The sequence below is a fragment of the Prionailurus viverrinus genome, chromosome B2 (assembly GCF_022837055.1).
Source record: "Prionailurus viverrinus isolate Anna chromosome B2, UM_Priviv_1.0, whole genome shotgun sequence".
In the NCBI taxonomy this organism is placed as follows: domain Eukaryota; kingdom Metazoa; phylum Chordata; class Mammalia; order Carnivora; family Felidae; genus Prionailurus; species Prionailurus viverrinus.
The window spans coordinates 40,033,468-40,056,799 of record NC_062565.1 but is presented as its reverse complement, the minus strand read 5'-3'; the positions used below and the strand labels follow the sequence as shown (position 1 = coordinate 40,056,799).

At 48.9% G+C, this 23,332-nt stretch overlaps 3 protein-coding genes across 10 annotated transcripts in view; 1 reads left to right on the top strand and 2 right to left on the bottom strand.

Annotated features, from left to right (window-relative positions):
• The window catches only part of USP49 (ubiquitin specific peptidase 49), an 81,593-nt gene extending 71,615 nt beyond the window's left edge, over positions 1-9,978 (top strand). For 2 of the 4 annotated variants that reach the window (XM_047857844.1, XM_047857846.1), the window contains 4 exons: positions 338-542; positions 4,747-4,855; positions 5,354-5,559; positions 6,730-9,978. In XM_047857844.1, the coding sequence (XP_047713800.1) occupies positions 338-542; positions 4,747-4,855; positions 5,354-5,559; positions 6,730-6,920 (711 nt within the window). In that variant the 3' untranslated portion in view covers positions 6,921-9,978. The remainder of the gene's footprint in view (positions 1-337; positions 543-4,746; positions 4,856-5,353; positions 5,560-6,729) is intronic. The other 2 variants (XR_007152028.1, XM_047857845.1) reach the window with 2 other exon arrangements.
• A 3,341-nt stretch (positions 9,979-13,319) lies between these two features.
• On the bottom strand, positions 13,320-14,776 carry TOMM6 (translocase of outer mitochondrial membrane 6). 2 transcript variants are annotated; one of them, XM_047857861.1, is made up of 3 exons: positions 14,478-14,776; positions 13,873-13,977; positions 13,320-13,690 (listed from the first exon to the last, which is right to left on the bottom strand). In XM_047857861.1, exons 1-2 carry the CDS (start codon positions 14,603-14,605, stop codon positions 13,881-13,883), a joined length of 225 nt encoding a protein of 74 aa, XP_047713817.1. In that variant the 5' UTR covers positions 14,606-14,776; the 3' UTR covers positions 13,320-13,690; positions 13,873-13,880. The 2 variants fall into 2 exon arrangements, with proteins under 2 accessions (XP_047713817.1, XP_047713816.1); XM_047857860.1 differs by having other exon boundaries at positions 13,320-13,643.
• A 200-nt stretch (positions 14,777-14,976) lies between these two features.
• Positions 14,977-21,555, bottom strand: PRICKLE4 (prickle planar cell polarity protein 4). 4 transcript variants are annotated; one of them, XM_047857852.1, is made up of 7 exons: positions 21,506-21,555; positions 18,880-19,023; positions 18,244-18,351; positions 17,387-17,524; positions 16,903-17,106; positions 16,077-16,266; positions 14,977-15,550 (listed from the first exon to the last, which is right to left on the bottom strand). In XM_047857852.1, exons 2-7 carry the CDS (start codon positions 19,009-19,011, stop codon positions 15,192-15,194), a joined length of 1,131 nt encoding a protein of 376 aa, XP_047713808.1. In that variant the 5' UTR covers positions 19,012-19,023; positions 21,506-21,555; the 3' UTR covers positions 14,977-15,191. The 4 variants fall into 4 exon arrangements, with proteins under 4 accessions (XP_047713808.1, XP_047713807.1, XP_047713809.1 ...); XM_047857851.1 differs by lacking the exon at positions 21,506-21,555 and adding an exon at positions 20,929-20,996; XM_047857853.1 differs by lacking the exon at positions 21,506-21,555 and having other exon boundaries at positions 16,903-17,013; positions 18,880-20,993.
• Between the last annotated feature and the right edge of the window lie 1,777 nt (positions 21,556-23,332).

The following is a 23,332-nucleotide window of genomic DNA, read 5'->3' as shown; positions in this document are numbered from 1 at the left end:
TCAGACCGATCTGTGAATATTCCCATGATAACTGTTGGTCTGTACTACCATAGCATTGAATGGTAGAGCATGCTTTGGGAGAAGAGAAGAGAGAAAGGGGAAGGTAATAACCTGTGCTGTGTAGTTTATCAGTTCCAGCTAGCATCATAGTTAGCAATGTATACCAGAAGTAATATGCTCTCATGCTCTTAAAGTTATTATTTTAGTATTACAGTAAAAGATTTTTTTGAAAACTACACTTAGTTTTGGTAGGTTATGTGTTTTCTGTAAATCGAGCAAAAGTGTATGTGGGAAGCATGGAGATTATATAACCTGTGAATCAATCTTTTCATTCTAGGTCACATGTGTATCATGCAATTACAAATCCAATACCATTGAGCCCTTTTGGGATTTGTCCCTGGAATTCCCTGAACGGTATCACTGCATAGAAAAGGGGTTGGTCCCTTTGAATCAGACTGAGTGCCTGCTCACTGAGATGCTGGCCAAGTTCACAGAGACAGAGGCCCTGGAAGGGAGAATCTACGCTTGTGACCAGTGTAACAGTGAGTGCTGGGAGGTGGAAGTGGAGGGGGAGAGGTGGGTGTGCACCTGAAATATCAATTTAAGATGCTGCTTTTGCCCTTTTCGTCAAAAGTAACAATGATAATTCTGAGTGGTTTTAAAGCATCTTTTAAAGACTTTTTTTCCTCCCATTTTCCTGAAAACAAGCATGTTGACGTCGTATGTTAAAAAACAAAACAAAACCTAGGTGTTGGGCTTCCTTTGACTCCTGCTGTGATTGACATTAGTTGTTATCTTGGGAGGCATTGAAAGGATCCTGAAATGGGGACTCTAAGAATGTTAGTACTTGCTTCCTAGTGCTACAAGGGTCCTACTTAAATTCATGAATATAGATTTGACAGTTCTTATTTCACCTAAAGTCAGGTGGCATAGCCTGTGTGAGGGTTACGGTATCAGAAATGTGTATTTTTGTACCGAATTTGTAGATTTCAAGTCTGTCAGAATTGATGCTAAAGATTGGTAGGAGACCAAGAAAGCAAGTCGTAAGGTGCATCAGCTTCATGGTTACTTTCTGCATTTGTTTTCACATGCCTTCACATGCCATGCATTTGGGGAAGTGGGGGAAGGAGGTCATAAAGTATCTCTGCCATGGCTCTAATTTAAAGTGGAACTCTTTCCATGTAGTTACGTAGACATCTGACGCAGACCTCCTCCTGTCTTGCCACACTAACACTCAATGCTTTTGCTAACCCAGCACATACAGAGGGAATACAGAGCAAACTTGGAAACTCATGTTTGGGTTTTTTGGCATGTCAAGATTTGGAAGCTAAAATTAATGGATTGTGTACATATCTTGAAATCAATTTGCAGCCATAAAATAATTTGGACTACAAGTTTTGGGAACCACAATCTTATGATGACCCTTCTTAGTATGTTTGCATATCGTCTTTAAAATAGTAAATAGTGGGAAACATGTTGCCCTTGAAGAATCAGAACAAAAATCAAAAGTCATACTTGATATAATTTTGCCACTTATTTTTTTTTTAACATTTATTTATTTTGAGAGAGAGAGAGAACACATGAGCAGCAGAGGGGCAGAGAGAGAGGATGAGAGAGAACCCAAGCAGGTTCTGCGCTGTCAGCACAGAGCCTGACATGGGACTCGGTCCCACGAACCATGAGATCATGACTTAAATGGAAATCAAGAATCAGACATTTAACCAACTGGGCCACCCAGGTGCCCCCGTTTTGCCATTTTAGAATGCTGTACTTGGTTGACTATAGAGTCACCTGCCCTGTTCCTCATTGAGATATAAAGATAGTGACCTAAATTATCTTATTAAGAGCAGTATCTATTTGGTTTTCTTTTTTTTTTTTTTTTAATGTCTATTTTTGAGAGAGAGAGTGCAGCAGGGAGGGGCAGACAGAGGGAGACAGAATCTGAAGCAGGCTCCAGCCTCCGAGATGTCAGTACAGAGCCCCATGCGGGGCTCAAACCCACGAACCACGAGATCATGACCCGCGCCTAAGTTGGACACGCAACTGACTAAGCCACCCAGGTGCTCCCTATTTGGTTTTCTTAAGATAGTGGTTCTTAAAGCTTCTTACTTGTAAGGAACAGACGGATGTTAAAAGCTGAACTTCATCATTCTCAGACATGATAGATTAGGTAAGAAATATTTTGTATTTATTTTTGCAAGAAAGGCATGTTTTTCTGGTTGCCAGATGTGCCAATTTCCAGGATTTCTCTAGGCGAGTTCAAATAGGGAAGGGAATCTATGGCGAAAGTACAAGATGTATTTTTGTTGTTTGTGAAGTTTCAAAACTATCAGTCTTCTCGCTCTCTATGTGGCCAGCTTAATCAAATGGAGACAGAACTGATCAATCTCCGTTGAATCAGTCATTTCTTTTTCTTTGTGAATTTCATTTTAGGGAAACAAAGCCAGTTTCTATATTGTGTTCATCTTAGCTCACATACTCCCTCTACTGAGAGTGGCAGTCGCTGCCAGGGTTCCCAGGCAGAGCTGCAATAATTTTTGAAAATCTGCTGGTGAATCAGAATGTAAAATAAGGCCAGGCCCCTCTTTGGATTCTTTCTGTTCATGCCCCTACATGTCATGACCACCAGCCCTAGTCAAAGGTCCTATGGCACGCTCATTCTGCTGCAGTCTGCTGTGAAACCAGCAGCTTCACATCCTGTTGTCACAGGAAGCTCTGTGAAGCGTCGTCTGGCTGTGATCTGCTACCTTTCATGAATGGTATAGGTACAACTTAGAATCAGATGTCAGGCTCTTCAGACATTGAGACCATGATAGCTCAAAAACAATTAGCAGGCACCACAGTGGACCACTAATTTTATATTCCCATCCATGCACCAGTCTAGTTAATATAATAACTGAGTGGTTGTCTATAAGTGGTTTCAGAGAAGGCTTCTGATGGAAATTAAGAGAACTTTACTTCCATGGTTTATTTGATGTGATGTATTATTTTTTTAACATTTGTTTTATTTTTTGAGAGAGACAGAACACGAGTGGGGCAGGGGCAGAGAGAGAGGGAGACACAGAATGTGAAGCAGGCTCCAGGCTCTGAGCTGTCAGCACAGAGCCTGACACAGGGCTCGAACTCACAAACCGTGAGACCATGACTTGAGCTGAAGTCGGACACTTAACTGACTGAGCCACCCAGGTGCCCCTATTTGATGTAATTTAGAAATGCATTCTCCTCGGGGCACCTGGGTAATTCAGTCAGTTGGGCATCTGACTTTGGCTCAGTTTCTGACTTCAAGCCCCACGCTGGGCTCACTGCTGTCAGACTGTCAGCACAGAGTCCACTTTGGATCCTCTGTCCTGCTCTCTTTGCCCCTCCCCCACTTGCACTCTCCCCAAAATAAATAAATATTAGGAAAAAAAAAAAAAAAGAAATGCATTCTCCTCACAATTCAGTAGCTTCAGAAACAAAATTAGAGTCTGAGCACTGGTTCTGCTTTGGACTGGATGAATTTGGCCAGCCTGTCCACCTTGTCCTACATGTCCAGCAATGTGCTTATCCAAGAAAATGTTTCAAAAACTAGGTATAGCATAAAACTATAAAACCAGCAGTTTCTTTTCTAAATGTTTATATATGCCACAAACAAATCATGCTGAAAAAAAGAATCTGTTAAAATATTCTGTCCTGGGATGCCTGGGTGGCTCAGTCAGTTGAGCATCCAACTTCGGCTCAGGTCGTGATCTCATGGCTTGTGAGTTCGAGCCCCGCGTCAGGCTCTGTGCAGACAGCTCAGAGCCTGGAGCTGCTTTGGATTTTGTGTCTCCCTCTCTCTCTGCCCCTCCTCCACTCACACTCTGTCTCTCTCAAAGATAAATAAACATAAATAAACAAATAAATATTCTGTCCTTTGGTAATCCTGTATCATCTTACGTTTTTCCTAAGCCTGAAATACATGCATTATTCCCCATTTCACAGGAGAGAAAACGGAAGATAGAGTTTTGAATGGCATAAAACCAGCTGTGAGCAGGAAACAGAATTAGACCTACCTGAGGAAAACAAAAACCTTTAAAAATTACATTTTGGTGCATCCTAATTTAAGTTATAAGCCCATATATAAAGGCATAGAACCCCAACATATGCATCTACTCTGTGTGCCTATTGTTGCAGTGACCTTCCATTATATTCCATTAATGAATATATGGTATCAGGAGTATACCACCCTAAACCTGTATCAGTTTTGGAGGTTGCTGATGCAAAATCTTGGAAGTGGATATATCAGGATTAGGTTTGTTTTTCAGTCAACTGAAACAATAATGACTTGAAACAAGTTTTAGTTGTTTGTTTGTTTGTTTTTTCTGTTATGTAAAAAGAAGTCTGAAGAATATTCAGGGGCCAGCATGGCAGCTGCATGGTCACTTGGGACCCAAGCTCCTTCCACCTTTCAACTTGACTAGGGTTTCCATCCCCGAGGTTACCTGTTGGTCCAAGAGCAGTTTGGGCAGTTGCAGTCATCCCAAGGGTGCCACACAATCATCCCTTTCATCTCTGGCAGAACTGCCGTGGCCACACCAGGCAGGCACAGGAGGCTGGGTTATGCAGTCTTACAGAGGGTCACATTGCTGTCCCAAATGAAACTGAGGTTCAAATACTGAGAGATAAGGAGAATGCATATTGAGTGGCAAGTCATTATCTCTGCCATAGCTAGGAAAGAATGAGACTCCTCACAATCTGTGTCTTCTACCTTCCCAAACCATATAGGCAAACGACGAAAATCCAATCCAAAACCCCTTGTTCTGAGTGAAGCTAGAAAGCAGTTAATGATCTACAGACTACCTCAGGTCCTCCGGCTGCACCTTAAAAGATTCAGGTGAGCTTGCTCTGGGGCCTTCCAGGTGGCTGTGAGCTGTGGGGATAGCTGCTTCAAAGGCTTTGGTATTGGGAGGGGAAGCCTGTTCCCTAGAGACCTTGCACTTTTCTGTGGCGATTAAATGTTGGAACTGGGGACAGGGCTTTAGCCCTTACAGCCCTGCTTAACCAGCTAGCCTGCACTGGGTGTCCATGCTTAAAGATTTTTTAGCCTCCCTTGGGCTTACATAGAGTCATCTTCAGAATCTAGCATGATATAATCTGGAAAAAAAAAAAAAGGCAGGCAGTAAATGACAACAAGGTTATTTTAGGGATTTCTAGTTTCAGAGTACATCATGGAACATTCACAGGAAATATATGTGGATACTGATCACTGTTTTATTGATGCAAAAACCAAATCTGGAAGGTTAAGTTTTCTCATTTCTCTTGTTTTACCTTCCTCTGCCTATGATAGCATATGCTATTTTTTACTAGTAAGAAATTTATGTCTATGTTTTAGGTGGTCTGGCCGTAATCATCGAGAGAAGATTGGGGTCCATGTCGTCTTTGACCAGGTATTAAACATGGAACCTTACTGCTGCAGGGACATGCTCTCCTCTCTTGACAAAGAGACCTTTGCCTATGATCTCTCCGCAGTGGTCATGCATCACGGGAAAGGGTTTGGCTCAGGACACTACACAGCCTATTGCTACAACACAGAGGGAGGTGCGTGCGCTTTACTCTGTGGGGTGGGGGACACGGAAGAGGGTTGGTTTGTCCACATTCCATCACTTTCCTTTTATTTCATCTTTAGAGGGATATTGCATACATTAAAATCCAGTGGAAAAAATTACGAAAGTTGGATTCAAATTTTGGATATATCACCAAGTGACAACATAAGATTGCCCTAAGAATTGACAGGAACTGACACATGTAAAAGTACTTAGCATGGTCCCTAGCACATAATGCTCAATTAATGTTAGATGTTCTATTATTTTTTTAAAAATTATTTTTAATGTTTATTTATTTTTGAGAGAGAGAGAGAGAGAGAGAGAGCGAGACACAGAATTCAAAGCAGGTTCCAGGCTCTGAGCTGTCAGCACAGAGCCTGACACAGGGCTCGAACTCACAAACTGTGAGATCATGACCTGAGCCGAAGTCGGATGCTTAATCGACTGAGCCACCCAGACACCCCTGGACATTCTATTATTAATGCTTCTGCAGACCTGTTTCCTTCGTGGTTATGCAGAAATGCTATGGCTTACCTAACCTCATGGAGCTAATGTATGAATCTCATTAGCCCCAGCTCATAATAAAGCTGAAGACATTTAAAGAGTGCTTACTATATCCTTACCATGGGAGGTGTGGGGATACAAGGGCTCTCCCAAGGAGCTTTCAGTCCTCGTACCCAGAGCACAGTCTCCCAGGTATTGTACTGAGGCACACGGGCTGCGGATGTGTTTTCAGTAATTAACCCCTTAGCCCTTGAGGCAGCCAGAGTAAAATAACTTTTTATTGCTTCTAAATTTTCCTTTTATCGCTCCTCCATTTGCATTTCACTTCTCCTCCTCCTCCTCCTCTTCCCATCTCTTAGCCCCTAGTCTTCAGTCTGTTTTTGTAGAGGCCCTAACAGACAATGGAAAAGCCTGAATAAAAGTAGGACAAAAATTACAGTCAGTCAATATTGTTAGTATTGTGGTGGGGTTTGATGGGGTTAAAGCCAGTGGCTGCAGGGAAGTCTGTTGGTTTCATTTACCTGTCTTTCCCCACCACCAACAATCGGGTTGGCTCTATTCAGAACTCCTCTGTCCCTTTCTTCATCTCCTGGTTTTGCCTGCTGACTGGAAATACAAGTTGGATAGTCATTTTCTCTCTTTCTTTCCTTTGGTTTCCTAGGTTTTTGGGTCCACTGCAATGACTCAAAGCTGAATGTATGCAGTGTCGAGGAAGTGTGCAAAACTCAAGCCTACATCCTTTTTTACACTCAAAGAACAGTTCAGGGCAATGCAAGAATTTCAGAAACCCAACTCCAAGCTCAGGTGCAGCCCAGCAACAACGATGAGGGCAGACCACGGACCTTCCCCTGAATGGGAGGCATGTATCAAGGACTGGCTTGCTTTTAAACTGTTGGTATTCATACATCTTTCCTCTTATAGGAAATAAGGTTTAGTGCAGGAACAGATTGCTAGGTTTGCCTCACTGGGACTACAGCAGAAGGTGCCAGGTGACTTCCTATCCTATCCTAAAATCTGTAGTCACCTTTCTTTTGAATGGATTTGGGAATTCCCTCTTTGATAAATCAAAAGGAGTAACTTCTATGAAGATTCTTTCATCAGTTGCTTCTGAATATAGAGGATCTGGGTGGAGGAAAGAGGGAGAAAATTGATCATATGCAGCGAGGAGAGCAGCCATGTTTTCTTTCCATTCTGTGACCCCCACTAATCAGGACCTCCTGCAACGCCAGAGGAACCCTCCTGTTGTGAGGAGCCCAGGACAGAGCACATGAGGTGGGGCCCTGGGCTGGCAGCTTGCTGGATGAGATTGGTTCCAGGGCAGGAGGTGAATAATAAGGATTTGTTCCTACAAAGGAAGTAACCATCAGGGGTTCAAAACATGCAGACTTCCTTTTTTAGAGGATAGCAGTGGAAGAGTGGAATGAGATGCATAGTGCAAATTTCCCCCATGCAGAATGGGAGATTTTTCCAGTGACCGACCCTCCCTGGCTGCCACTGCTGCTGTCACTTAATCATTCCACATCTTCTGAGACTGGTGTGAACAACCCTCTATTCTAAAGAAGGAGCAGTTCATATGGGGAAGCAATACATTGTCCCTGACATGTTCTTTCTTGCATGCTGAGCCTAAGGGCATTCCTGGCTACCCAGTTCTGTAGCACATCCCTGGTTCAGGTGTAGGGCAAGCACATGGTTTGGTTTAAATTGGTGTTTAGGTCAGTTGTCTGAGGCTTTCTCAGAACTCAGTTGAGGAGAGAGGGAGGGATAGCCGGTGGTCCAGGCCGTATCTGAATGCCTGTCACCTGCCCTCACCTCCATGCAGCATGCAGCTTTTCTTAGCCTGCAGCTTCTTTCTGGCACCTAGAGGGCTAGAACATTTTTGTTCAACACAAGGTTTGGGAATTTCTGCTTTCCTAGGGCTAAGGAATCTGCCCCCATAGGTCCGAACAGTTCACTGCTGCTGGCCCTGGCCTATTTCCTCCTAAATCTGATAATCCCTACTGTTTCTTTATCTGACTACACTCAATTCATCAGAGAAAAAAAGAGTGCCCTGTCCTTAAGTGCTAGTAAAATACATCTTTGTTTTTATACTGGATCAGTTTCTAAGTGGAATGATGGAAACCCTCCACCCCATCAGGCACCACTGAATTTCCCTTCTCAATCCTTCAGTTAGACTCACCAGTAAAAGTGAACGTAAACCAGAAGTCTCATCGTGGGGGCTGCTGAAGTCTGCCTCAACCTGTCATTATGAATGCTCATCTTTTGACTGAGTGTATCATACGAACATTTCAATTCAGGTAGGAATACAGTTGTCACTTGAAGGAAGCAGATGTGGAGGGAGTTTGGGGAAGGGTGGGAGGTTGGGACAAGAGAGGGTAAAGAATGAGGGTCGTAGCTTAGGGGTGCTGGTGAGCCCCATTTCCAGAGCAGGTCTGTAGCATTTGCTGTTGACCTCTTTTGAGATGAACGCTCCCGTAGGACCTGACAGACAGCACTGAGACATGGAGGAAATTCAGACAGAAAATGGCTCACCCTGATAAGGGGGAGCGACTATATATTTTAAATTAAACTTGCTTTTTCCAACACTGTGAGGTTTCTGTAATATTTAGCTTTTATTTGGAAGCGATAGCGTATGGCATTTTTTATGCTGTTTGGTTTATATTGTCTACTGCAGGCTTTTTTGTATAAGCTTGGCCCAGGGCTCACCCTCTCCTGGACACTGTTTTAAAGTGTCACAGCTGCCCTTGCTGCCAGAGGCTCTGATGTAAAGGTATACTCTCTAGATCCATGTTTTTTAAGTTGGCAGGATTGGTGAAGACTTTTTTGTGGCAATGGAAAAGCCCATTAACTCAAAAAAAGAGAGAGAGAGTAAGAAGGAAAGGAAAATATAAATTGTGCCTCATCTTTCTTTGAATGCTGTACTTATTATTCTAGAAAAAGAGAACTTACAAATGGAAAAGAACTAATAGAGCAGCTACTTCATCCCTCAGGCTGTCTAGGGGGAAATACTTCAGAAAAATGAACATTTAATGGAAAATTAAAAGATCTTCAAACTTAATTTTTAAGAATAGTTTTATACCAAATATTTATAAGAATTATTAAGCAGATTTAAGGATTTTGTAAAATAAGTGCTTAACTTAGCTGAGCACCCACATATCAAATTAATAAAATGGTTTAAAGGGAGTTGGACCAGAAACCACTAGAGTCCTCGCTGAGCTGCAAACTCTCGAAGGTGCCCCTGCAGTCACAGACACCTCAGGTACCCAGAGGCAGCAGCACTAGACGCTGTTGAGAAGTTAGTATTTATGAAGATTTTTATTAAAGAGTTCCCTGCTGCATAAGCCGATGGCTATTGTGAGGGAAGTGTCCCTTTGCCTTTAATTTATTTGCATATTGGAAGTAGATGGATTTCTTAGTTGCATGTTACTTTAAATCGAAACATTCTAAAGAGAAGAAAATAAGAACCAGGTAGAAGTTGACTAGATGCTGCCAAATCAAACCCAAGATCTCCTAACTGAACCTTACGGGCCTGCTTCTCCCAGGCAAGTAGTTAGAGTCCCGTTCCAGGAACCCTTTGTAGTTGGCTGGTGTGTTTACTTTCTGCTGTAGCCAGCCAAGATGAATGCACCCTGGCCCTCAAAAAGGATCTTTACCTCAATCTAGCTTGACCCTCATCCTTGTGGTTGCCTCGGAGATGAGCATCCATGCTAGTGTTAAAAAAAAAAAAAAAAAAAAAAAAAAAAAAAAAATTAGGAATGCCCTCAACAGCCAGGAACTGAAGCTCTTATTAAATGGCAGGCAGAGCTCTTGCCAGCTTTGATCCAGTCCCCTCTCGGGCTGAGGGGGGCAGTGCCACACTGTAAAGAATTTCCAGATGTCTCTTAAAATGTCATGAATAAAATTAGAAACTGTAGAAGTGTTAATGTGTCCTATGGACTCAATAGCAGAGTTTATTTTTGGTTTTAATGGCAAGGCTTCTAGCGTCAATGATTGTACAAGTTCCCTTCTCTGGCTGTGCTTCCAGTTCCATCCCAGTGCAAGAACTAGTGAAGTGGGTTGGCCTGGCAGTGGGGCATGGCCCTAACCAGGCCCCAGAAGCCTGAGAGAGGTCGACAGTAGGACAGAATGAAAACTTGGTTGGGTGTGGGGGGTGGGATGTGGGTGGGCAGGCAGGGAGGGGGAAATGGAGTTTGTTCTACTTATTGATAAAGCTTTGTGAACTAATTTTATACAATTCACAACATTTGGTGCCTTGTACCCAGTTATGGTTTGCATGGGATTGAAAAGATTAAGTAAGGGAAAGGATGCCTCCGTATCATTTTAAGTGGCAAATGGGTCTGTACAGTGTAAAGGACAGTTGGTATCAGACTTTGTAAAAGCATTTCATTTCATGTGTGTAAAAGATAATTATTACCAGCAAATTCTGAAATTTTACTGTAATGTCCAAAATCTTTGGATTTGTCACTATTCATCAAATGGCTGCTTTCCAAGGCAGACTATGTCCTCTATTCTTTTTCACCACTCCTTTTATGTTCCAAACATTAACTCGGGCCTTTTCGGGTAGGCTGGGAGTGCTACCTCTTCCTAAACATATACTATATACCCTTGCCGGGTTATACCTTATAAGTGGAAGGGTTGCCTTCCAGCTGGTTGGGAGAGCACAAATGTTCAGAAAGGGCCTTTTTTTCTAATGCTGGGCAACTTAGGGTAGAAGTCAAACAAAAATGATTCCTCCTGAGGTATTACTTTCATTAGTTCTGAAGTTCTTTTGCACAAAATTTCAGGAAGCAGTGTAGAACACAACCTCCTATATGTGAACCTTGAGACTGTAAGGCAAGCCAGTGCACTGTGTAATATGCAAAAGAGAAGGCTCAAAGAACCTGTCCCAGCCACCCCCGCCCCAGCCCCTTTCCTGGCAGGTGCTGACTAGAATGGTGCTGAGTGGCTGTGGAAGGGGAGAAGACCCAGTCTGCTCACCTGCAGGGCTGTTTATAGCCTGTTCCTTTTACTCTGACCTTAAGGTTTCCAATGAGCTCATGAGACTTCACCAAAGGGTGTTTAGAAAGCTCACCACTTGAAGCACATTTGATAACTGGTTCCCTCAGCCTAATTACTGGCCTAATTAGGTGAGGAGGTTGTACCTTTGGAGCAAAATCTCCCATGGCAACTTAGTTTTTTTTTTTTTTTACCGGGTAAGTATGCACCTCCCTGGTGGTGGTTCCTTTGTTTCAAGTCAGCACTAAAACTAAAAAGCGCCTTCTAAATATGACTGTGAGTTTAGTTTTGTATCTTCCACCTTTAACCATTCTCTTGGTCTAGGGCTTTGACTTGAACCAAGTGTTACTTTATTCTTTCAACCCACACATTGCTCTAAATACACCATAGCCACTAGGGCATTAAGGCAAATGGTCATTTTTGTGGACTCTTTCCTTACTTCTGCTGGCATGTTTCCATTTAAAATCTAAATAGGTAGTAGAAGAGATTTTCATAGTACTGTTAACCAGCCAGGGCTGAATATCACGTCACCGATGTAAAATGGACTTCCCTTGGGGAGGGTGTTGTGTTGGAATGGTAAAAGCCAGCATTTTCATTTACAAAATTAATGACTGTTCATCAAAATTTTGGGAAATTGTAGACTTGAGAGCTTTACTTGCTAAATTCTTAACACTTGAGGAATGAAGCCAGTTTAAATGAAACTTTACCATGCCAGTATTATGGCTTTATAAACTGACTAACAGTAAATGAAGCTATAACATTAAATTTTGAGTGAAATGTGAATTATGCTTTTGGAAGCTGCCATGTCATCATTGCTGGATTTTTCTTTTCAACTTTAAAAAACCTTTTAAAATAGACTTTTCAGTTGTGAGTAGGATCGGGTTGCCGACTTCAAGGATCTGTTTCCTATCAATGAAGGACAGGAGGTGCTGGTATTTGTCTTAGTGGTCTGATACAGATATGAATGGGCTTAGAATCTATGCTATGGCTTAAAAGTTTCCTTCCTGGTCACCATTTGGGAGGTGATGGCTTCAAACCTAAGCCTTGGTCTCATGTATATGACCCTTCCTCATCTTAACACCCAGTAAGTTACAAAACTATCAAATCATCTGTGGTCCCAGTATAGATAGATTCTTAGAGAGTGAGGGCTTCGTGGTAAGCTAGCCACAGGCCTGAATTCACAGCTCAAACTCTTCCCTAACAGGTGGGACCTACCCGATCAATACAAGAGAATGGTGCTTTTTAAAATACATATACAATCTAATTATCAATCAGATTTCTTAATGAGATTTATGCCGGTAGGGTCAAGAAGGACTGTTTTGTCCTATTGACCTTTTGTGAACAGATTGCTCGACATCTGTCAACTCTAACAATTAGGCCACTGTGGTGCATTCATACTGACCTCCCTTTCCAATTCATGTCCTTTAATCCCATACTAGTTCCACAGGAGACTTGGCATGGAAAAGCAGGATTTTTAAAAATGCCTAGTAGATGGGGTGCCTGGCTGGCTCAGTTGGAAGATCATGTGACTTCACTTCTGATCTTGGGATTGTGAATTTGAGCCCCATGTTGGGTGTACAGACTACTTAAATAAACTTTAAAAATAAAGTAATAAGGATAAAAATACCTAGAATAAATCAAGTAGAAAAAAATGGCCATGGGGAACTTGTCTCTATTTCCACATCCTTCTGAGCCTACATGAGTCTTTTCCATGCCAGTTCCTTTCATATTCCATTTCCAAAGAACTCCAAACTCCTGGACAGTGGGACTACCATGACTTTTAGGGTCAGAAAACATTTCCTTGGGAAGAAAGCAGCTTCCTCAAGCAGTTTCTTTCGTGCCCACTGCCCAGGCTTGCTTACACCTTGCCTCCACCTGCACATCACTGTCCTCTTTCTACCAACAAATCCCACTCTATTACAGCAACAATGCCCCCTTGGTGCCTGGAAAACCCACCTGGTGCACTAAAATGCTATGCAACACCAAATGGCTTCTTCCTCTAGTTCTGCTCAAAAATGGAAATTCCTCAAAAATAAGTTTCCTCTTATGTTCACATCAAGTACAATGGCTACAGTTTCCTTTTTTTTTTTTTTTTTTTTCAATATGAAGCAAACCACCTCTGTTACAATCCATGTTTGAGGCTTGTTCCTGTCTCTTTTGAGTGTGAAATATAAATCATGTTTTTATGATTTTTGTAAATCTTGACTTTTTACACCTTGTTTTTGTAAGCCGAAGTTTCTTATTAAAAGAATAAAATGATTTGTCTTTGCGTGCAGTCTTTATTCCAAATATTTGTTAAAATACCATTAGGTTATTCCTCAGGACAAGAGCAAAAATCACCCCCTGCAGAAACTTTGGACCTATGTACAGAACTTTATAGAACAGAGGACAACACTTTGGCTGAAGCCTGACTGCTGACCAGAGAATGGAGTTCTGAGTGGGCTCAACGAAGAAAAGGCAATCGGGAAGGGAAGGTGCCCATCTGAATGAAACTTCAACTTCCATCAGGGAAAGTCTTGTGATGGTCAAAGATTGGAGGCTGTTTTTGGAAGGTTCGAGTACAGCACAGGGGGTTCCATGTGTCTGCAATCAGACGACAGGACAACGGGTGGCATTAGAAATGTAAAAGCCTGAAGGGAAATTAGGAAGAGACTCAAAATTTCTTGCAATGTCTGTAAACATATTTAACTAGGAGTAGCCAAGGGCCTTATGTCAAGTCTCTCTCCTTCATTTTATAAACAGAAGATAAAAATTATTGCTTCTCTCTGCCTTTAGGGCTCCTAGACACGCAGAACAGTAGTTAACTGCTTACCTATTTGGCTATACCCCTGGCTGAGGGGCCATTAGATCAATGTCACTCAAATTCCTGGCCAGCCAAACGCCTGCAGCAAAAAGTCCCAAATTGAGGATCAAGTTCCTGGAAAAAGAATATTTGATTAACCTTGTGCTGAGTCACTTGTCTTTAATGAAACATACCACGAGTAACCACCCTGGAAAAACCTCCCGGGGGCACAAAGACTGTTCTAGAACTGCAGGAAGGTAGATCTTTAGGAAGGCAGGTTGCCCACGACCCACGTGGTTACTTGCTTGGCAGTCGTTCCTGTGTCTAACGAGATCAAATGCAAAAGCCAATTAAACACTCGCCCAGGGCTGAAAAGCCTGTGCGCTGGCACCTCTTCTTCCCGGGTCCCCCTGGTCAGGGTGAGATTCTGTAGACAGCCCAGTAACTGAAAAGATCGCTTCTGCCGCACGGGAACTCTCCCAGTCAAGGACCTCTCCAAAGCACAGCCAGAGTCACTGCGAGGCCAAAACGCTGGCAAATGTAAAGGCGCCAGGTTGGGCGAAGATGGGAAGTATGGGAGGTGTGTATAGGGGAGCGGAGGGCCAGAAAGGGACAAGTTCCCGGGCTTCGGTTACCTCCGGAAATCGTTCCTGTCGGTGGCGAAGCGGTAGACGCCCCGAAGCCAATCTCCCACGTTGTCCGGAATTTCGGGAGTTTCATTCGCCGCCCCCGGGGCGCTCACGCCGACCCCACTGGAAGCCATAGTAGTACCCTCGGGATCCACAAGGCCTCGCCCGACGCACGGTGTCGGCGCCGGAGGATACGCAACTTCCGGTCTCGCACTTCCGCCGGCTACGGACCGGCAGGGGGCGCAGCTGCTCCAGAGAGGTCGGGCGTCCGGGTGGGAGAACTCCCGGGCTGCGCGTCCCCGAGCTCCTCAAGGGGAGGAGAGCGGCCTGGCACTACAGTCGCCTGGACGCGTCCCGCCTCTGGCTCCCTCTTGGCCTTCAGCTGGCCAATCTGTCACTGCCACACGTGGTCTCTGAATGATCACTTCATTGGCTCAGGAAGATGATGAGGATGGGGCTGTCCCAGCCTGCGGGGGTGGGGATAGGGGTTAGCTCAGCAGGGGATGCGTAGCTTTGGGGGGTGGGGTTCCCCAAGAAAGTCTCCATCAGAAGTCATAGAATACGCAGGCTTAAGAGGGAGCACTCCAAGTTTGTGGTCTCGCCGCCTCTCCCAGGCGTGCCCTTGACTGCGTTCAGTCTAGGATTTTTATAGGGGGAGGAGAGCCTCGTTCTCCCACCTCACAGATCACACACCCCCTCCCCCGTCTCCGGGCTGCGCCACTAGCAAATGGTGCAGTGCTTCCTGGAGGTGTCGCTGTCCCCAGCTTGGAGGCTTCTGGGGGTCTTCCAGGGCCCGGGAAGACGCTGGCCTAAGAAAAAGCCTTCGGGTTCCGAGTCAGAAGAAGAGGAGCAGGTGGAGCAGGCATCGAGGGGCGTCTCCAGGCGGCCCTGCTCCCGCCCTGTGGGTGCCTCCACCTTGTCCCCCGTTCGACGCTGCTGCCTTGGACTGGATCCAAGCAGCTCCCTCTGGGTTTCCAGACTGGAGCGGGAGGCAGCGACGAGAAGGGCAGCTCGGGAGACCGTAGCGGCATCCAGCGGGGTGCGGTCCCTTTCTTCAACTCTGTCAACACCCGCCTCCCCTGTTCCGGGCCGGGTCAGAAACGCCCATCTCAGAGTCCCGACTCTCCAGCTCCGGGATCAGAGAGGGGCGGGCCCCAGAAGCCAGTCCCCGTTGGGGCCCGGCCCCCCCCCCGCCCCGCCCCACCCCGCCCCGCCCCGCCCCCGAGCCGTGCGCGCCGCCGCCGCGGACACGACTTCTCTATCGGGCTCCCCCGCCCCTCCCCGCCGCCGCCCACCAGAGGGCGACCGCGTCCCCAGTCCGGGAGTGAGTCCCGCGCCGCAGCCCCAACGGTGGCGCGGGGTGGGTTCGGGAGGCCCTTGGAGCGCTCCGGCCAGGGACGCGCGGTGAGAGCTGCGGGCCCCGAGGCTCGGGTCGGGGGGGGGGGGTGCGGTGGGGGGGACGGGGGCGCTGCTGGAGGGATGGGACGGCGTGGGACCGGGGCGAGGGTCCCAGTCCGGGAGAATCCCCTCCTCAGCCCAGCCCAAGCCGCTGCCCCCTTCCCCTTTGATCTGCACTTTCTCCTCCCTTACCGGGGGACGCCCTACCTTCCAGTGTCTGGGCCCGGCTCGAGCCGGAAACCGAATAGCGACTCTCAAAGCAGCTGGGGCAGCAGGGGCCGCCCCCCGGCAGGGCATAAAGTCCCCCGCCCAAGGGCCCGGCGCAGTCCTGACAGCAGAAGTGGTTCTCGTGCCAGCGCCGTCCCTCCGCCTCGGTGCAGCGCCGGGAGAAGATCAGCTGGGAGAGGGAGGGAGAGCAGTTCATTCATTCATTCATTCATCCACTAGCTCATTCATTCACCCAATAACCACGCCTTATACCCAGTTAACGCTAAAGCACGTCGTCTACAGACATCCCATCTGATCTACTCCACCACTCTCAGATGCAGGGAGGGCTGATTGGCCTGGCCAGGATCCCGCTAGCAGGTGGCACAGCCTGAAGAAGTGCGACCCTGGTCGCTTGGACTCCCAACCCAGGGTTCCACTCTGCCTCATATACTGACAGTATGGCAGTTCCTCGCCTGATCAGGCACAGCACTGGGCACCAGGAAAGCTGAGATGAACGTCTGTCCGACACTCCCTGCTCCGGAGAAATTCTTAGTCCACGAAAATCTGGGGGACTCTGCTTGCGGTCGGGGAGGGTACAAGACAAGTCCCCATGCCCAAAGCTCAAGCGAGAACACAGGGAACACAGAAGTCCCAGGCTGGTTCTGAGTTCTCCATTCCTGAGTGCTGGAAGAGGTGTCCCCTTACATCCTGCCATCCTGCCACGTTGGACCCTAGGCAACCCTCCCAGTTCTCCCCCAGCGCCACCCCCCCACCCCCCCACCCCCACCCCCCCACCCCCCCCCACCCCCGCCTTCGGGGGCTGTACCTGGTCACAAGCCGGGCAGCGCGGCCGCAGCAGCTCTGCGTGATGGCGGCCGCAATAAAGACTCCCGTCGTGGTAGAAGTAGATGAGGTTTATCAGGGCCTGGCCGCAGGCCTGGCAGGCAAAGCAAGCCCGGTGCCAGTAGCGCCGCTCCCCTGCCCGGGCTGCGAACACTCCGTACTCCCCTGGCCTCAGCCGCTCCCTGCACTGCCGGGCGCGGATGCTCAGCTGCCCAGAGGCCGCATCATGCTCCTAGCTTCCCTCCTGGCGCTTCCATCCCACCCCCCACCGAACTGTTCTCCCCCCCACCCCTGGCAAGCCCACCTCCACTGCAGGCGCCACTGGAGAACCCCTAAACTTGGCTTCTCTTTTTCCTCAAGTTTTCCAAGCTGTCCATCCCCCCTTTTCCCACCCGAGTCCCTAGAGCTAGCCCCTTCTGCAGAAGTGAGAGGGCAAAGGGGAATGGGGGAGGGGGGACACTACGTACCTTCTCGCAGGTGTGTTCTGGCAGCTCGGGAGGTACCAGGAGGGCCACCCCCTGTCCCAGGGCCTCCCGCCTCCTCTGAGCACAGAAGAGCCGCAGCTCTGCCAGCTCATCCTCCCCAAGGGCCAGGCAGTAGCGCTCCTGCAAAAACAGGCCTCCACTGTGAGTGGGAGAGCCCCCAGCAGGCAAGACTGAAGTTCAATTGGAGAGAGAAGGCTTAGCCGCTGGGTCAGAGGAAGGTTTTAGAACCTCCAGGAGGTGCAGAAGATAACAGCACAGAAGGACATTGAGAAGGAGAGGGAAAGAGGGAAGAGAGTTGGAAATAAGTCTACATCAGTCTCACTTTCCCCCAGGAATGGCCACCACTCAGGTCCTGACAGCCCACAGCACTGAGCCCTGTCACCACATATTTAGATCCTTGCCCCCCAGTGAGCTGTAGCTCACTATCGCTTTCTGTTGTGTTTTTCCAATGTATTCCACATTTCTCCTGTCTTGCCTCCCCAAGTGAACTGTAAGCCTTTAGTCTGGGCGCACACAGGGCCTTAATAAATACTTAACCATACTTTCTACATTTGTACATTCCATTATCGGTTTCAAAAGTCGTTCATGTCCATTTTCTCATTTGCTCCTCAACTAAGCATTGTAAGCAGAGGGGATGCTATCTCCTCCCCCCGCCCCCCCGCCCCCCCCCCCGCCCCTGCCCCGTATGGACTTGGAAACTCGGGCTGGGGCTGGAGTGGGATGGCTTCTTCAATTACTAGTGTAGCTAGGCCCTAGATCCGTGTCCTCTGGCTTCTGGCCCCACAGTAAATAAAGAGAGGGAAGTGAGAAAGAGGGATGCTGGGGAGAGGGAGACCCACGTCGCTGTCCTGTGGAGGCAGCTGCTGCAGGAGGATCCGAAGCCCAGGCTGGTTGGGGGCCCAGTTGGTGTCCAAGCCAGGAACCCCCAAGCTCAGAATTTCAGGGTCCTGAGGAGATGCGGCAGGAGAGGGGTGGTCGGGTTTGCCTTCCTCTTCTTTCCTCCTCTCCTCACTGCCACCCCTTCTCCAATCTGGAACAACTTCCAAGCACCCCCTCCTTCAAGATCAAGACAAGGACAGGTGGTCTGCTCCTGCATTTGTGCTCTGATGGAGGCAGGTTGGGGAGGCCCCGCTCCCCCCCCAAATGGTATCCTTTCTTATGCTTTAAGTCACCCCTTTTACTCCTTAGGGCCAAAGCCTAGAGTCTGCCCGGACAGCACAGACCCCCTAGAGGAAGTAATGTGTATTCACGTGAAGAAGTTCACATGTATTCATGTGAAGAATGTGAAGGTGGTGGACCCCTATATCCCGACGCAAGGGGGCTGTAGAGACAAGGATTATTCTTGCAAAGAGAAGAGGGCCACTGGAGGTTGGGCAGAAAGGCTAACATCCTTTCAGGTGGTGGAAAGGGGAGGAGGTCAGTCTGTAGGATGGAGAGCATGTTGGGGCCAGAGGGAAGGGCAGGGCTCCTACTACCTGCTCAGAAGTTTCCTCAGGATCCTCCTTGGGCAAGTGGCCTGGGTCAGTGTCTGAGTCGGCTGGCGGACCTAGCTCCCAAGGGGTGAGGCTCTCCCCTCGGTGGGGCCAGCCAGAGTTCAGCACTGACATTGGTGACAAAGTCTGCCCAGAAAACAAGAACACTTCCCATTAATCAGGCCCTTACAACATGCCAGGCAGTGGTAAGTGCTTTGCAGGCATTGTCTCCTTCAGTTCTCCCAATCACCAAGTGAGGTGGGTGGTCTTCTTGACCCCATTTTGCAGATGGCCAAACTGAGGGTCAGAGAGGATAAATGCCGGAGGTCACACAGCTACTAAGTGGCAGAGCCACATCTTGGAAGCCAGGCCTTCTGGCTCCAGAATTTCTGAAGCTCAAACTCCGGGGTCTCCCAAGACCCAGACGTAGGAAAGAGGAGGCCGATCGTGGAAAGAGAGGGCATTCTGCCTTTCTAGAGAGCCCCGCCTCCCCAGCCTCAACTCCCACCCTTCCTGACAGTGCACTGAACACCCCAGTGAGCCTGCTTCCTCCGCACTCCCAACACAGGCCCTCCTTTTCCAGCTGTAGGCTCAGGGCAGGTAAAAGGACCACTTCACCAGGAACCCCTTCCCAGCCCCTCCAGCCTGTACCAGCTCTCCCTTCCCTGAGCTCCAGAAGGAAGTACATTCCGCACCCTGAGAGATTTAGTACCTAATGTTTCTCTTTGTGCCCTGTGCCCCTCTCAGTTCCTCATCTAGTCTATAAGCCCGAGGACAAAAGAAAATATTGTGCTTGTGGATTCTACCTAGAGCAGCAATTTCCAGTTGCATCGGATAATTCTAAATACATCTCTTCAGCCCTCCTCTGGGCCAGACCTAGCAGGACCACAGTATCTTGAGGGGTGGGGGTGACTATTGAAGTAGAAAAGGAATGGGCCCTGCCCTCAAGGAGCTCATGGCCCAGTGGGTAAGACAGAGATGAGACCAGGGAGAACGAGGCCAGAGCTCTGGGCAGGGATGTACAATACCCTCCGAAGAAAAATAACCAGAGCAACTTTTCTATGACGTTTTACTCTGTGCGAGGGACTATATTAGCATTTTACATAATATTATGCATCCTCATAACAATCCTATCAGGTAGTTTCTGTTACCCCATTTTCCAGTTGAAACAAAGAAACAAACTGAGGTTAACCTACCTAAGGTTACATTAGAAAACTAAGGGATATTCTAGGAAGAGGCTGCTTTGGAGATCTGGGATGGATTCTGACTGCAGCTGGGCACAGGAGGGCCTCACCAAATCTCAGTCCTCTTTATAAGACCGAGCTTTGCGGTTGGGAACAAAATTTGGACTATAACAGTTATATTGCTTCCCAGCCCTGCAAGGCACCCCCCCGGCCCCCTTCAGAAGTCCTGCGCCACCCAGCCCTGCTTCCACACCCATCTGCTTCCTTCCTGTTCTGTCCCTCTGGTCCTGTTTCCTGTGGAAAACAGCCAGTGTGGGCTGTTCATACTCAGGGCTAAGAGTAGCCACTAACTCTAACACCAATGCCCCTGCCCCAGGCAGCAAGAGGCCCTTGGGGGAGGGTGCGAACAGGACAGGGGCCATCTGGGATCTCAGAGTGGATTGGGACCCTGTTTTCCGGGTTATAGTATGAAATTGCCCCCCACAGAAACAACACTCAGAAATCAGCCTTCACCCCTCACCCTCCCATACTCCCACCTCCACTCAGCACTGGACCCCGTCTTACTAACATGCTGGATTCCTTCAAGAATTCTCGTCCCCTCCTTGGATAAGGGCTGAAACCCCTCTCCCGCCCCTGCGCAGGTGCAACCCGGCTCAAGGGCAGAGCCTGAGCGGCCCCTAGGGACTGGGGAGGTAAAAGGATGGGAAGGTTTTCCGCGGACAATGGAGGGAGAAGTGTCCGATCCCGCCAAGAGTCTTCTCGATAGATCCCCAAAGTTTTTTCTTGGACTTCCCCAGGAGTTAGTTGGGGTCCCCAGTCTGGCTGTTGGGAGTTTAGGGGAAGGAATGGGACTCTGCTGGGGTCTCACCCTCGCTGCGCGCCGGTGTCCGGGCCGTTCTTGACAGACCCCGTCGTCGGGCCTCCACCTAGTCCCCACCCCGAGGCCTCAGCGCCTGCCCCTGCCCACCCCGGGAGTGCAGCCCTTCCTCCCCCCCCTCCCCCCCCCCCCCGTCCCCCGCAGTCCCTGCCCGCCCCTCGGGGACTGGTAGAGCCAGTGGCTCGGGAGGGGCCTGGTGATGCAGCCAGAAGGAAAGCATTTGGGGGATCTCATGGTGGAAATTGTGCAGCCTCCACTGCCCCTCTCCCCACTCCCAGGTGTTTAGCGCCGGCACCGCGCCCCCGCGGGCACTGGGCCGACACTAGGGTGCCGTCGTTTTGCCGGGTCTTCTCTCAGTCGCTCCCGGAACACAAAGTCTCTCGGAGCCAGCATGTCCCCCCCCCCCCCGACCCTCCCTCGGGTCTCCTAGCTCCGCCCCTCTCGGTCTGTTCTTATCCCCACCCAGTTGCCTTTCCCGGTCCCCAGCCCCTTTTAGGGATCCTTCGCCTTGCGCTTCTCCCTTCCAACCCTTCAGACCTTTCCCCCATCTTTTTTGTCTCTCCCCTACCCGGGTTCCTTTTCTGATCCCGGGAGTGGAAACCTCTGGGTCCACCTCTGTTTCCCTCTTCAGCCCCGCCCCTCGCCCCGCCCCCGCCCAGGTTCCGCCCTGCCCCCGCGGGGCTAGCTTCGCTGCTGGCCCGGAGCGCCCTCTGGCGTGTGCGCATGCTCCCTGCTCCTGACTGCAAAGTCCTCCAAAGGGACCTTCTAGGCTGCGCGCCTGTCGCCCCCGATCGGGTCCGCCCGCCCGCAGCGTCTCGTTGGTGTTGCCGGTGACCTCCGACCCCGCGACCGCGGGGCGGGGCGGGGAGGCCTTAGCTCCGGGCGGGCGGCGGCAGCTGCAGCGGGACCCGGGAGCGGGGCCCGGCGCCGCCCGGGCCGCGGGGCGATGTGAGTCGGGGCGCGGCGGGGCGGGGACGAGGCGGTTCCACCGAGGCCGCACCGCGCCGCGCCGCAGTCTCCGCTCCCTCCAGAGGAAGCCCAGGGCGGGCGGGCGGTGGAATCCCGGGGCTGGGGGCGGGGATCCAGGGACTGCGCGCGGCCCCGACCTCCCCCATTGCTTCCCAGTGTCTGTAGAAATTCCCCTGACAACCCCGCAACCTAAATCTGTCGCTCACGCCCCAGAACCACCCCACCCCCACTCACCTCCGGACACACCTTCGCTAGTCCTGGAGCCCTCAACCCCCTCACTCTTGCGAATTCTGTTACGCCCGCAGAGCCACCATTCTCCGGGATGCCCCCGAATGCTTCCAGAGCTCTGTGGCTCCTCTGATCCTGCATACGCCCCATTCTCCTTGCACCATGCTCAAATGCAAAAAAACTTGCCCACGTTTCTCTGAGCCCTCTTACATATTTTGAGTCCCCATAATCCCTGACACTCCGCATCTCCAATCCATACGTATCCCAGACCTGAGCCCCCTCTTCCTGTCTCAGCCAACGTAACCCCCTTCAGTGAAGTGTCATGATATATCCTGATACCTTAAAGACAAATGAAGGGGACAGAAAAAGATGCAACACCCTCCCCCATCTTGCACCCTGTAGTTCTTGGTTTCACCCTCAGACTCCTTTTTGATGGCTCAAGCCTCGGTATTTTCCCAGCTGCCCGTCTTTAGGCTGTGTACATCTCCCTGAGCCTGCTTCCTTCTTCCAGAGAATAAGCCAGACCAGGGGGTGGGGGTCCTTTTATCTGGGAAGTTGTCTGAGGAAGCAGAGCCCAGGGGGCCCTGGGAAAACATACTGCTTCTGGAAAGCAGGAGGGTGGGATTTCAAGGATCTCCAAGGTCCTGGCTTGTCAATTTGTCCACCTGGGGCTCCAATCTCTGAAATTTTGATTTATTGTTAGCATGTATGTTAAAAATTTTAAGCCTTTCAGAACTTGGAGAACAGAAAGTCTATCAGGTTTCCAAATGTGAGATTGAGGAAGCTTGTTCTGGAAGAGGCAAATGTCCATTTTAGTGACATTTTTCCTATGCACTTCTAGAAGTTATTTCAGCGAGAAACTCTGCAGGTTACAGATGTTTCCCTTGAAAACTAAGGCCTTGAGGTGGGAGGTCGACTTGCCAGAGTCTCCCAGATGCTTAATGGCAACAAAACAGACTAGAAGATTGGTTTTCTGAATCTTAAGCCAGCGTTCTTTCCCATACATCATAGTGTCCTTTTGAGAAAGCTCTCTGTAAAGTTCCCCACAAAGGTAAAGTGGTGGTTTTGGTGTTGGTTGTAACAGGATTCAGATGGGGTCGGGGTCTAGAGGTAACTTAAAAGGTTGCCTCAAACTCAAACTCATTGCTGCTGTGGGAATCACTCCCTCTCAGCGCCTGTGGGGCTTGGAATTGGTGGC

Excerpts from the sequence above, each read along its gene's own strand:
- PRICKLE4 (XM_047857852.1), bottom strand. The coding sequence starts at position 19,011 with ATGTCAGTGCTGAACTCTGGCTGGCCCCACCGAGGGGAGAGCCTCACC. Across the intron at positions 17,525-18,243 it reads TGCCTCCACAGGACAGCGAC|GAGCGCTACTGCCTGGCCCT; the intron begins GTGGGTCTCCCT and ends CTGTTTTTGCAG. Across the intron at positions 16,267-16,902 it reads GCTGCCCGGCTTGTGACCAG|CTGATCTTCTCCCGGCGCTG; the intron begins GTACAGCCCCCG and ends TCCCTCTCCCAG.
- TOMM6 (XM_047857861.1), bottom strand. The coding sequence starts at position 14,605 with ATGGCTTCCAGTGGGGTCGGCGTGAGCGCCCCGGGGGCGGCGAATGAA. Across the intron at positions 13,978-14,477 it reads GACAGGAACGATTTCCGGAG|GAACTTGATCCTCAATTTGG; the intron begins GTAACCGAAGCC and ends TTCTTTTTCCAG.